This window comes from Drosophila serrata, unplaced genomic scaffold (assembly GCF_035046125.1).
Source record: "Drosophila serrata isolate PLE 108 unplaced genomic scaffold, ASM3504612v1 contig_272, whole genome shotgun sequence".
Classification (NCBI taxonomy): Eukaryota; Metazoa; Arthropoda; class Insecta; order Diptera; family Drosophilidae; genus Drosophila; species Drosophila serrata.
Window position 1 is genome coordinate 10,388,316 of NW_028257170.1, and position 15,142 is coordinate 10,403,457.

The following is a 15,142-nucleotide window of genomic DNA, read 5'->3' on the forward strand; positions in this document are numbered from 1 at the left end:
TTTTTTAATATATAAATAAGTTACGATGTACATTACTTATATCATATTGATTACTTTGATAGACTTTTAAGTATTATTTAAAATATTTCAAAATATTCAAGACAAAACACAGTTGACTTTTAAAGACAAACTGAAATAGAAAAGGATCTATAAGATATTGTTTCTCAATTTTAAACTTCTCTTATTAAAGTTTCTTTACCGTGTAGGTGTCTGTTTATGATTACAGCTTGCGCCTTTCCCCCATCGATTTTCATTTTGATATTTTTCATTGGAAAATTCATGTTTACAAGCTATTAACAGCTTATTAATATTAGTTTTCGTCTGCATCTTGGCCAATTGAATTTCTCAAATTTTCTTTTGTTTTCTCGTACTTCTTCGTGGCATCTTCTTTTCATAAGATGTTTTGGCGCTGAAATCGCATGGATAAATACAAATCCCCGGGAGCTTCGCATAATCCACAACTCAGAAATGGTATTCATTATGCGAATTTCAGATTGTTCGTTTACTATTTTTGGCGGGGTTGCCTTTCTTTTAATTTGGATTCTTCTTTTACAGACTTTATTGTTTGTGGCCTTTTCTGAACAGAAGCTAATGAACCTGAAAGAGTCTTGAAATAGCGAAGAGACTGAGCGGTTGAGTAATACAGGTAGAAACCACGATTGGTAATTGTTTGGGCCATGACAATTGGTGATGCTTGATTGTTATTACACAATACCTTTTATTATTTTGATGAGTTTATTTGAGTTTGTGAAGGTTTAGAGATGGATGGTCTCTGAGATAACGTTTAACTTTATGGAACTGGTGTTATTTAATCTTTAGAAATACTTTTGCAATATAACTAATCATTTGATATGTGTTTTCTCTTCAACAGAAGCTCAGATTTCTCATATACAATCAGTAAATATGTACACATCGTATCTGATCCATGGGTCAATGCTTTCCTACTGATCGCTCGACTTCGCCAGGTAAATTCAAAGCCCCGGCAGGGCAAGTCTGATTAATTCTATAGAAATTGCATTGCCAGGCTGCATTTCGTCAGCTTTTCAATTCAATGCAAATTACCAAGCCAACTGCGAGAAACAACAATGCGTCTGCGACTTGCGTCCAAGTCTGAAATTGCTGCTGAATTGGGCAACTGAAAAAGCAAAATCTACTGCAGTCGTAGCACTCAGACAAAAGAAACAACAAAAGGAAATCTAAGCGAAACAAAAAGCACTTTTCAGATGGTTCTGCCTTTAGACTACACACAAAAGAAATCTGTAGAATATCCAAGGTGCATTTTATTATTTAAATGGGTTATTTCAAAGTTAAATGTTACACATAAATATCAGCTTAATTTTTTAGAGATTTAAATATAAAATGCTTTTAACTAATTACACTTTTCATGGATTTCTAACATATCTTTTTATTAATTCCTAGCATAAACTGGCTAATAACCAGAATATCCCCCACTGAATTGATAGCGCAACTCTTTTTATCTTATTGTGCATGTATTTTGTGATTCCGCGGGCGGGTAGGGAGTGGCGCATTCAAGAAGCCCGATACTCGGGCTAAAAGACTAAAAGCCGGCTCCATGAAATTTGGCTCATACATAACTAGGACGACGACGACGGCAACTGCTGCAAGAACTGGTTAACTTGTATTGCCAACCGGCAAACCGGCAACTTTCCGCCTTGCCTCCCCTTTTGATTACCCCTCCCCCGGCCGCCTACATTGCCCATGACGTCAACTTCCCCAACTGGTTTCGCACTTTAATTTAGATGCTTTCAGGCGGCAACAACGATGATGCTCGGTCGGGTCTGCGATTTCGGCCAACAGGCAGCACCTCATCTGAATTTATTTGCTATTTTGCATTAGGCCTACAAACCCAGATGCCTAGAAAACAAAAAAACATGGGGGTACGAGGAGTAACCACGGGGAAGAAGATCCAGTTGAAACGGGAAGTAAGCTATTTGATTTCACATCTACATAGTGATAAATTGGTAGTTTTAAGCTTAGGTTTTGGGAGAATATGAATATTGAATAGAGAATTTCATTTGTGTGAGTAAAAACTGGAATAAATTGGCTCTTTATGAAACAATAAATAGTTTACATTTTTAAAATGTAACATACAAAATATCTATAACTAAAAATGGTTTAGTGTCCGTCATAAATTAAAATGTGACCGTATTGATTATGCCGGCGGAGGAAGAGCAGAGAAATTTTGTGACTTTGGTCACATCTGATTAATATATTTTATTGTTAAAAGATATAACCATAATATCCATTAACCATAATATTTTACAAATTAATAAATGATCTTAGACATATTTAAAGAGTTAAAAATCTTCAAGGATACATTTAATTACCAGATTTCTTTCATTTACTTTTATAAAAATTGTGTTACAATCTCAAAAATTCGAATGTTTCCTTTTCTTTTCAACCAAAACCCCACAAATAAATCTTTTCCGTGTAATCGAATACGAACTTGCATTTAACTTCCACTTTACTTTTCGGTTTATCAATCGGGAGTCGGGAGTCTGGCACTCAATTAGCGCTGAACCAAATGTAAACCTAAAACCAAAGTAAATGAACGTCGGAAAATCATGAAACGAGAGTGCTCTGGGTCACGTGGAGTAATCGGAGTAGTATAATCACTGTCCGGCCAGAGGCTTTGGAGTAATCACCTCGCGGAATAGGGCACCAAGACGGGACCACGGGACCACGGGACCACGAGAGACCACCACAAGTCAACAATGGAGGCAGTAGTGCTGGCAATAATGGTAAAAGTGAGAAAGTCATTAAGTAATCCCACGACTTTCAACTACTGGAAAAGTCGCGCTGGCGGTAAAGCGATTTTGAGAGTAATGAGCAGGGAAAGAAAGAGGAAAAACACTTCCCATCGCGTGGAAATCGAGGGGAAATGTCAAACAGTTGCAGCAGCAGCAGCTATACCAGTAATCGGAATAATGCCGGGTCTCGTATTGAATAACACGCGCTTACAAGGAAATCCAAGCAAAAGGGAGAAATGCAATTAAATTTAATTGATTTGTTACTCATACACACTATCAACAGTTTGAAAAGCATATTTGCATATTTGCATTATGCAATTCTGTGAGGCAGATACATATTAATCTATATATTTTACCGGAAAAGCAAAAGTATTAAAATATTTAGCCTGCATACTCATTTGTTTTTCGCTTCAGTTTGTTCCAAGTAATTTATAGATTTCGATAATGGCAATGACTTTACCCCATAGCTATGCGCACTTATAAATAAACAATTTTGTTGTTCACGTTTATATCTCGAAGATAATTAGCTGATTTAATGTTTATATATGTATCCATATATTTCATGTTTTGATATTCGAGATCGGAATACTGAATTATTTCGGGTTTGTATATAATAAATATTAATATAAATGTATATATTTGCATTACTAGTCTCCATTGTCTACTTAAATATATAGTCACAAAGTTATTGTTGAATTTAGCATGATAATAAAACAACTCTTAGGACAGACAGCTAAAGAAGATAAGGTGTAAAACTTGCATAACTAACTTGGAGTATTCATAAATCTATAAAGAATATTAACTCCATCATTTAAGCAAAGGAAACTTGTTTATTGCAAGAATAATTCCCTTACTTCCTTTTTAATCTTTTTACGATTAAATGATTTTACAATTAAATGGAACATTATTTTTTTTTTTTGTTTTTCGATCGATTAAAGAAGAAAACATTTTCGGTGTTCCCCTATATCTCATTCCAAGTTATTATAACACCTGCATATCTTGCATTGTAACCCGGGTATTTTAAGCCCAGTTGGTCAGTCACAACAAATTTAATTCTCGGTGGAGCACTGTTCCAGCTATTACTGGATTAGATAATGGTATGTCTGCTGTGCCGCAGAGGGTTTTATACATATGTACATATGTATAATCACGTGTTTATCGCTGGAATTCTCATGCGCGTGCCTTCGCCGTGGGAGTTCTGCCGGTTATATCGTACCATCCGACATCTACATAATGCCACCCACTCATGCCTAATACCTAATGCTTGCCTCTTGCAAAACAACATTATATATATTGTATACTTTATGTAATTTTATGTACGGAAAATGCCAAGGTTCAAGGTTCACGGGTAAACAGACAGGGGAAAATAAATAGGAATTTACAGAATGTTTTCGTGGTTGCTTATTGAAATTGAAGTTAGTTCTGGAAACCTGCTGGTTTTTTGAGGATTTCCAAGGAATATTTCCACAAGAATATTTTCGTGAAAAGTATTTTTTATCCTAAAAAAACTGCGCCACTTAAATTAAGTATTCTTTACATTCTTGAAACGATTTTTCACTCAAGTTTCCATGCTGAAAAATAAAAGGCTATTCCTTAATTGGAATAACAAGCTCATTCAGCTAAAAATACATTGTTGTGACTGGTTTTTCCAATTGTTTTTGTATACATAATGGAAAACTTTTTCGTCTGCCAAAACTATCAGCTGGCGCCACCTATGCAGCTATATTTGGCACTAAGCCACATTTGTTGCCAACTTTATTGCATACTTTTCGACGTTCCCGACAATTTTCCGTTGCCGGCTTCGGGGCAAAACTATTTCCGTTGCTAAAACTTGAAACTATTTAAAATAAATTCCCCATGCCATAACTTTTGTTTAAAAATAAATTCACAAAATGCTTATGAATATTGCAGCAGTGCATAACAAATGCTTTTCATATAAAATGCATAGAGATATTGTCTGGAAAATACGCAGCATAGTTTACTAAATTAACAAACTCGTTGGAAACTTTTTTTTTTCTTTTTGGGAGGAAAAGAGAGAAACAGACCGAGAGAGAGAGACGCCCACGGTTGAGGAAAACTTGGCTATGATGCGGGGGCGTTTACAGTGGGCGTTTCGACCTTTTGTGGCTATCAAAAGCCATGGATATTGTGCTGGGGATATGTTCGGGGATATGGGATTTTTCCAAGCATCATCGACGTCGTGTGTGGGCATTGTGAAGCGTGTCAAAATTGCACTATTGATGGGGGGGGGGAAGAATCAAGGCGGCGGCAGAAGCGATGTGGGCGGGGGCGTGGCCGGTGAAGCTGCCGAGCAGAGAAAGAGAGAGCGAGAAAAACACACAGAGAGACAGAAACAGAGAGCAATTGCGTCACAATTGTCCTCGGGCTTAACTAATCGAACCTTGAACTCTGCCACTTTAGTTGCAACAAAAAAAATAAAGCGGGGGCGGCATGGACAGACAGAGCTCTTACAAGTGCAACCGAAAGGATAATACACTTGCCAAAAAATAATTATTCATTAAATTCTTGAGTGTAAAGGATAGTCCTTATTCCAACTTACATAGCGAATAAAGTAGTTTCTTGGGTTTTTAATGAAAACTAAGAAGTTTAAGCTCATAAAATAAATGAACTGGCAAGTTGCTTTCCTTAAAAAATACATTATTAAATCAGAAATTATTAATCAATATCCCCTGATAAGTATAAAATGTAGTTCGGCAGAAATGATATATTTGACTCAATTGGCATAAAAATAGCCCTCAAATCTTTGCATAAATATATGTATATGATTTGTATTCTATTTTTGTGCCAGAATGTTAATGAAAAGATGTCATGGACCAAACTTTTTATATAACAGAAAATTTATACAATTTAAAGAGTTTAAGGGTCTTGTTACTTAAACATTTCGTTTGATTTGTCCTGAAATTCGATTCAACAAAGTTTTATTTCTTTCGAAAAGAAAAATTCTCATCGAATTACTTTTAAGTTTGAGCCCCCCTAGAAATGTCCTTAAACTTTTGAGAAACAACACTCAATACCAAGGGGCAGGGCACTTACCAGTAAATCTCATTGGAGGTAATCATATTGGTGGTCTTGTAATATTGGGCGGCAGTGTAGCTGCTCATTTTGCTGATATTTTCCGTATTTCCCTGGGCGTTTTTTGCTTTACTTTTCCGTGTTGTGTGGTGGTTAAATGGGGGACAAGGACAATAGCTTAGTCCCTTTAACTAGTGTGTATGTTCCGTCGTTTTGGCCGCTCCTCTTGAATTATGTATTAGGTAAATATAGTTAAGGCAGGAGTGTTCAGTGAAACGGAATCGTTTTTTGTGTTCTAGGGAACTAGGTTCTTGATCTTTTTGGTTGTTGTTGTTTTTTGTATGGACGGTATATTACAAACACTTTGGCACCGATAAAAATGACGAAAAATCAATATAGTCGCGTCGTTTGAATGGGGGGAATTTCACTTTGATGTCTGTCTGCTTGACTCTCTGGTTATTTTATATTTTTTTTTCTTGTTTCGCGATGATATATACTTTTAATTTGCCGATATATGTATGTATAAGGATATATAAAATATATGCTGTGAGTGTGCTGTGTGTGTGTGTTTTGAAAGGATAATGGACTGAGGCAGACAGGCGAATACATACACACGGGGTTACTTTTGCGAATTATTCGACCCGAAATACCGCGGCACTTCACTACGAAACTCTCTATATATTTCCATGGGTATGCCTTATACTAATTACTAATTTGGATTGGTGCTTTATTTATTTAGTCTTGCTAATTAGAAAGCATTTTATATATATTTAATTTTTTTGGGTGGGCTACAAAAATACTGCTATGCGGAAAAGCGTCTGCGAAAAACTAATGTCGGCTAACTGACTGAAATCTGAAATGGAATACTGACTGAGCGCTGCCTGAAATATTTCCATTACTGAAGGCGTCGACGGCAGCCACAGTGGCTCCTGGCGCTCTCTCCGCGAGAGCAAAGAGAGAGCGGACTGAGAGAGAAAACACATTAAGAGAGAGAAAACGCAGACAGATGTCTCAAAGTGCGGGTTGTTTTTCTTTTTGTTTTTCTTTGCCGACGAACGACGAAGGGGGTTGCAAAATTCACAAAATGCAGCTGTGTGTGGGGGGGTGGGGCGAGAAACTGCAGCGGAAAATGTCTGTTCTCGGTGGGGAAATTTCTCTGGCGAATGGGGGGTTCCCACTAATTAAACTCCCCCGGCATTTTTGATGAGCCTGGGAAATTAGACTGTTGGAAAATTACCCTAGCTAAATCCTTAGAAAATAGTTTTACGACGCAGTTTAATCAACATTAAAAATCATTCTAAATGCGACCATTAAGCGCAATTTCCGGCTCTCTCTCTCTCTCTCTCTCTCTCTCTCTTGGCTCTCCCAAATGGGGACACATTGGAAAAGAGAACCAGAGAGAAAGTGAATGAGGGAGAGAGCCACCAAGGGGGTTGCAAGTTATTAGCGGCTTTTGTTTAAATCATAATAAAAGAAGATTAACACAAAAAACAACAACTTCCCGCAAGAAGTTCCAAGTGATGTTGTTTTTGTAATGCAACCGCCAGGATATCCTTCGTATATTCCCCTTCTCGAATATCCTTGCACTTTTGCAAATAACAACGGAAATTTACCGCCAACCCTTATTTGAAAATGAGAGACAGACAGAGCGGGAAAGAGCCAGAAACCAGTAGAGAGTAAGAGAGAATCGGAGAGAGCAAAGGGGCATTGCCATAACGAAATCTGTCCCACATGCACTGATAAAAATTAGTAGTATATAGAATAAAGTGTAATTTAATTAATTTTATTTGCTTCAATAAAATTAAAAATAAGAATTCAGACATAAAAAAAGTAATAAGATTAAAATTAATAAAAATCGGGATTTCCTGTCAAACCATTATACATTTTGTCAAGACAATTTTAGTTATCTTAACATAACAAACAAATATTTAGAATTTATCTTTAAAGGAATTTAAATAAAAAATATTAAATTAATTATAAAAACAAGTTATGACTACTTCTAACATAAAATATAAATTACAAAAAAAACAATACAGAAGCAGATGTAATAAATTTCTTTATACCTTACATACTTTTTATGATCCTCCGCCGAATATTTAATAATATTTCTTTTGCCAAATTCCGTAGTATTTTTTTTTTTTTATAAATATAAAGGTACAGAACAAACCCATTTCTAAACGTAAATAAAATCTTACTCCGTGCTGTGGGAATCTTTTCCCTAACCCAGTTCATCAACTTTTATTGAGTTATTTGGCGGGTAATCGCACTGAGACTATTATAATTGAGGTGATTACCATAGTTACCATAGTTTGGATTGTTTGGGAGCATGTACCTCCGTCCCGAGGTCACCAACAAAGTCCCAGGGCCCGAGGCACAGTTCCCATATGGTTTTGCCCACTATTGAAGAAGAGCTGTCTCTGCTGCATGAAAACCCAGAAAAGTGACAGCTTCAACTGCACACACCACCACCCTTCGAATTAATTTATATATATATCCTATATGTCTGGTGCGTGCTCAAGTCGCGGCGGCTTCTCCATGGGGATCTGCCAATGGGTTCGGGTACGGTTTGGTGTGGTTTGGGGGGCACTTTCTATGGCCCCGTTGCATGCAACCTAATGCAATCTAACCCAACACAAAGGTCTCTCTCACCCATCTCTCTTTCATTTCCACAAAAGTGGTCGGCCCCCTCCTCGTCGCCTTCAACTTTAATTCTTGGGCGCGCTTTTCAAATACAAGTCGAGCAATAAGTATTTAATAATCAACAACAGGCAAAAACATCAACAACACCAACAACAACATCAACAACTCCAACAACAACATCAACAACTCCAACAACAACATCAACAACAAAAACACCAACAACGGGTAATTGCAAGCGGCAATTGTGAGCTGCACTTGGGAAAATTTTGATCGAAAAAGCTGAACAATTTGAAAAGTTATCTTAATACAGCTTAGACCAACTTTAATCGCACTAAGTGGAAAGGCAGAAGTCTAGATATGCGGTCTAGAGTTCCCGGGAGGCTGTCCCTCTTCGTAAAGTCCAGTAAAACCTTTTACTAGTTTAGACAAACTTATAATAATCAGACAATAGCACTCAAGAGATCATTTGGTTTTTTAAAAATGTGCCTGAAAGTATCTAGTTAAAATGGTTAGTTATTGTTGAGTAGATGTTAAATTTTAAAGCATAAGTTTAAACCTTTTTAGGGAATTTAAAACCCAAATGAGTTCAATATCATTCCTTTAACTTTCCATAAATATAACTTATTTCAATATTTTATATTTTTTTCACTGTTTAGCCACCCAGCTAGCACGCCCACTTCGTGCATTTTATTGTGTGAACAGAAATCAACTTGGAAAGAAGTTCAAAACTCTGAATGGCTTCTCAAGACATGAATTTTTCAGGAGGCCGCAGTGCGGGAAAAGCGGGGTTTTCCAACGGGGGCTGGGATAGGGAGTGAAAAAGGGAGGCTGGTGTTAGTGTGGGAGCTACTTGCCCCGAGGTCCACGCCCACCAAATTGGGTCAACTGACAATGAAGCGCATCAAAAATGCAACTGCAACGCGAGGATAACGAAAAATAACACAAAAAAAGACAAAGAAAAAAAGCAGTGAAAAGACAATTTTCTGGCAGATAATAGTAGAACAAGTTTTAATCCCTGTCAACGCAAAAAGTAAGAAAAACAAACAAAAGCTGAATATTTGAGAGAATAAAGAAGGAGGGATGGGCTCCATTTATACTTTTTGGGGAGAGATTTATATGAATATTTCAACGAATAATAATAAGAAATATTGCTTTCGAGTTTATGATAAAACAAAGTTTATGTCAGATGCTTTATTGGTGTTTATTTCTTCAGTAAGCCTTTGGGTTGTATTTGTTTTATTCTTTGGTGTAAATTGTAGATATTAAGAATAGCTTAAAGCTGTAGGTACATTTTTAATAAGAAAATAACAACGTCATGTAAGCATTAAGCAAAATAATTTCATTAATTTTTTAAGCTAAAAGTATTTGAAATATTGTTTTAAATTTTAAACAAATTTTAGGAGTGTTTCTTCGTATCTATTACAACAACAAAAACAAAATAGAACCCCTCCCAAAAGCGCCACTGAAGACGGGATCCAAACACACAAAGAGAGCAGCCACAATATTTTTACATTCTTTTTTTTATCATTCTCGAAATGGAAATGAAACGCGGAAAAGACCAAGACGCCAAAGATGAAGACGATGATGAGAATGATGAAGAGAAGCTGCCGAGGGATAGGAGCGGCAGAGCGAAAGAAAGGAAAGACCAACTTCGAGATGCTCGAGATGAATTAAGCGCAAAGGCAACAAAAGATTTTTCCCTCTTGGCTGTCATAATATTGAGAGAACGCCCAAGGCTGTGGGTGGGGTGGTAGGTGGATGTACACACAAATATATATATATATGGGGAGAGAAACTGGAGGAACTAGTCGGGATGGATGAAGTTCCAGAAAGATGACAAGTTATTAGCGAGGCGTGTGTTTACTCCTCGAACTCCGCCAGTGCATATCAAGGCCCCAAGGCTTATTGGCTTCCTGTCAGATACATCAGCTTATTAATGTTGCAGTAAATTAGTGATCAAATCGGAAGAGGAATTAGGTATTAGATGGAAGTAAATCACAGGGATATCAGGTGATACAAAGTAGTGATGAGAATTTATTTATGAGAAGCTTAAGGAAATCTTCGTGATAATGTTCCCTCTAAAATATTCATAATATTTATAAATAACAATTCCGAAATGCACCGGTAAATACAAGTTCACATTCCACCAAGCCCACAGCGCAATGTCTAAAAACAAATTATGAAAATGCATTCGAATTTTAGGCGAAGTAGAGCAGTGACCGCCCATCTGAATATTCATATATACATATATCTACACGAAATGGGCGCCTTATACACGATTCTTCTATATATATTTACCCCTCATTTCTGTTGCAAAAAAAAGAGGAAAAACAGTAAAAAAGAAAAGAGAAAATGTCAGCAAACGCTAAAGAGCACTTCATGTACCCACGACACATCCATGCAGATGAACTGGAGGCGACCGGAGAACAGAGCAGGGAGACGACGAGATGATATGGGGCAGAAGCCGGGAAGCCGGGAGAACTTGATGGAGAACACGATGCAGAACATTGGGGTGGCGCATGGCAACACACAAAGTCAGTGAGCAAAAAAATTAATGAACATCATGCTAATGAATTGGGGAATACTCTAACGAAAAGGAAACCAAAACTCAAAATTATCTACAGAATATTTCAGGAATCATTAAATCCTATTAAAAACTATTAAAAAGAAACCAAAACTCAAAATTATCTAGAGAATATTTCAGGAATCATTAAATCCTATTAAATCTTAAGTCAGCCTTCAAAAGAAATTATGTGACAACCAAAAAAGGAAGTGCATTTCATGCAATCTACGTACTCATGTCGGTATCAAATATCACAAAGGAAACGACTTCGTGAGGAATATAATAAGACTTTTCACACCAATGATTTCAAGCTATAGAAAAAATGAAAGCAAAATGATTTGGCCAATTCGGGGAGGAAGTAAGTGTCATATTACAGTCTTATTTTTTTCAATTTATCTAACAATGTGATTAATTACAGGAACATATGAGTCATATCTTTAATCTTAGAAGCAGGGAATAAATAATACATTTTAACAGAGTTATTACAAAATATATAAAACATGTTGTTTATTACAATCTGTAAATATCTAAAGGTATTATTGCCTGATCTGTTCTGTCAGATATCTATATATACAGTTGTATCTTTTACTTAGTTCCCTAACCAATATACCCCACCAGAGATCTTGACATGGTGAAAAAGAGAACGCGGGTGCTCAGCCTTAGAAGATGCACAAAAACAAACAGAAATGCTGTTACACAAGTGCCCAAGTGGCAGGCGCTGGCATCCTCCATGGAGCATGCAACATTCAACATTTCAGTCTGCCACCCCCTCTGCGGACACCCACTCGGCATCCTTTATGCCCCCACACCTCACCTCTTCTTAAGGACAAAGAATGCATGCCAGCGAACTCTCCTCCGGCTCGTCAGTTAGTCAGTCAGTCGGGGAAAACTCCGCTCACTCTCCAAGGGGTTGATCTCAACAGTGGCGTACGCAAAGGTAATTTCAGAGGGGGTAACATGTAGTTTTAATTCATTTTTAATTGATTAGATTACATTCAAGATTGTTTATCAGAAACATTTCAGGAACAAATAGCCAAATAGCCATTTAATGTAATATTTAATATAATATATATATATTAATGAGTTTTGGGGATATGGTTTTTATTAATTAAGGTCACATTTTAAAAAATATAAATTTTGTATAAAAATATGCTGTTATATGCTTCTATGCTTTTATTTAAAAGTTGAAAGCATTTATTAGTATTTTTTAATCTTCAATGATAATAGTGTGACTATTTTTTACAGATGCTTTATTGTCATGAGATATTGAAAAGAAAATCTAAATTTACATGAACTTAATATAATGGAGGGAGATAATAGATTTATCTTTTTGTAATATAACTGATTAATTTCAATTAATGATTTTAAACCCAAAACAAAATTGACATGAAATGTTACTTAAGAAATACTGAAAATTAAATTAAATTAATAATATTGGTTCAGATAATAGATTAGATATTTTATGGTAGTACTGAATAACTTCATTATTTTTAAAACGAACAACAAAACCAAACCCCTTCTGCCTACTCCCCTGTTTCGTGATGTTGAAGAATTGCGACAAGTCGCAGGACAAAGGACTTGGGACAAGGAATGAGGATGTTGACTGCCACAGGACGATGACGTAGGGAACAGGAGCGGAAAAAAAACTGTGTTGAGATTTGCTCCCTTGGAATAACCTCACATCCATCCCGTGGATTGCGGATTTCTGGGTAGGATGGATGCATCTGAGCGAGAGCTGGGGAAAAATGAGAGGCAACGACGACGGCGACGAGGTGCGATATGTGTGTAAATTTGAAATGTGAAAATGGGAGCAGAGAATTTCCCAGCATCCCCCCGAACTGGTGATTTTCATTAGGTTTCACTGTGTGCGTGTCTTTGTATGTGGTGGAATACTTTTTCAGTTTGTTAAACTCTATTTTTAGAGCTCTCGGCGCGGCCATGAGAAGGAAAATTCAGCCACAAAGAGCCCGAGTGTGTGTGTGGGGGCGCTTGCTTGCTGGCTTAGTTTTTCCTGCAGTTTCCACTCGTTTTGTTTCCAATTTTTGTTTTTGTTTTGTTTACTGCATGTTAATGCGACAAACACGAATTGGGTATTCCAAGTTGGTGCTTTCCTAATATTTCCCAAAACTCGGGGATTACTCAAAATGTTTGAAATCGATTCGACAAGTTGCCCTGTAATTCGCCATGGGCGGCGGAGGGAGCAAGACCTGTGTAAATTGAGTGAGGCAATTAAGGGGTGGCGATGGCGTTGGATCCTACATATTTCAGTCTGGCAATTAACGGTAACTTAATTTTCACCTGCCGAGAGATCCCCTCACTTTCTTATATGTATATATATTGCTTTAGGTGTAGGAGAAACCTGACATTTGTTCGCCTTCCCACGGCAAAAGTGGAGGATAATAATGACCATCAATATATAGTATATTTGCTGTGACGATGATGATAATGATAATGTCGATGATGAAGTCAGTGATGATTGCCAGTCGCTGGTCTCAAGCGGGTAATGCAATCCGCTAATGCAGCTCTCCAAGCATTTAGCACTAAGCAGAAATCGAATACGAGAGCGACTTATTAAAAACCGTAACAGACGCCAAACTGCAAATCAGTAATCAATACATATGCGAGAAGAGTTTAACAGGAATTTTAAATACACTCTCTTTATATATATTTTAATTGTAATAATACATATGAGGAAAGAGCTTGACAGGAATTTAAGATACAATATCTTTATGTATCAAATAATTGTAATTGTATCACCTGATATATCACAGATTTAATGAGAAGATAATGTTCTTATAAGAGTAATCATTGTTCGTTTTTATGTATAGTTAATCATATATTACTAGTATATTAATAATATATTTATATATATTTTATAATATATTATTAGTTTGTTACTTTGTTGAAATTTTTATTTTTTTAGATTGTAGGATACTTTTGAATCTTACAAGAGATATGTCTTAGTTCTGAAGATCAGAGAACTCTGGTTTCGCAGGCTATCTGCACCACACAATAGAACTAACACATTTTAAGGAAATCATTAATCCAAAATATTTGTTAGTATTCTTATAATTTTAATTTAATTGAAATATCAGAAAAATCAGCAATTATTCCCGCATTTCAAAGAAATCTTAAACACACAATAAAATGAATATAATAACATCATCTACATTTTTAAACATTTTATAATCTGGCCCAAATTAAAAAAAAAACAATACAATTTAAACAATAAGGTAATGCGATATATTGTTAATTCTCACACCCGTTTTAATTGTATTCCCCGAGTAATGCGATCTTGGTCGCCAGTCTTCTTGCGAAGCCACAAAGCTTCTTGGCCATGTCAGAGTATCTGGCAACTGGCAACAGGTAACAGGTAACAGGTAACTGGTTGTCAGTCAACACCCTCTCCGTGTCCCAATCACTCCACACACTCTCCGCAATGGCGATCGCGGGCCATGACGAGGCTGCTGACAATCGATTAATGGCACATATAAATGGCTATCTTCTGGTTGGCTAGTTGCTAGCTCAGCTCAGCTTTAACGCCGGCTTATGAGGTGCACAGGGAGAAAATTTGACAGGCAAATTTCAGGCGTTATTTGTTTTACAACAGATATCATTGTTAGTAAGGAGTTGACTTTGTAACACTTCATATTTTATATTTATGAACTTCATTTTGAATTGAATTCCCAGTCTTCAGAGGATATTTGTCTTATTATTTTAATAATATTTAATAAATTCTATTTAAACAAATATTTAAACCATCCTAAATTGTAGAAAAATCTTTAAATATTGAAATCTTGCAATTATCAAGTCTGCGAAAAGTAATTTGAGAGATAATGCCTAATTAAGAGTTATGATTAAATGATTTTAAAACTTCTAAATTGAACTTTCAAAGCCGGGCAATTTGTGTTCATTTAAATTTTATTATTTATAAAGTCTTGGAAAAAAATTCAAAAGGTAAAATCTAATTATTCGTATATTATATTTTTCTAAAATCCATTTTTAACCATCTTAAATTTAATAAATTGTATTTCATTCCATTCGTTAATGAAAATGTTTTGCTTATCTAAATTTTATAATTAATAAAGAGTTGAAAAAAATAATAAAATAGATACAATGTATACTACAGTTATGA

General features: G+C 36.0%; 1 protein-coding gene across 2 annotated transcripts in view; it reads right to left on the reverse strand.

Moving 5' to 3' along the window:
* The window catches only part of siz (Brefeldin-resistant Arf-GEF family protein schizo), a 48,728-nt gene that overhangs the window by 24,260 nt on the left and 9,326 nt on the right, over window positions 1-15,142 (reverse strand). The window contains exon 1 of one of the 2 annotated variants that reach the window (XM_020960048.2): window positions 5,826-6,704. The exons of the other annotated variant lie outside the window; for it this stretch is intronic. Within the exon in view, the coding sequence (XP_020815707.2) occupies window positions 5,826-5,893 (68 nt within the window). The 5' untranslated portion in view covers window positions 5,894-6,704. Of the gene's footprint in view, window positions 1-5,825; window positions 6,705-15,142 lie in introns of those variants that run through there. 2 annotated transcript variants of the gene reach the window in all.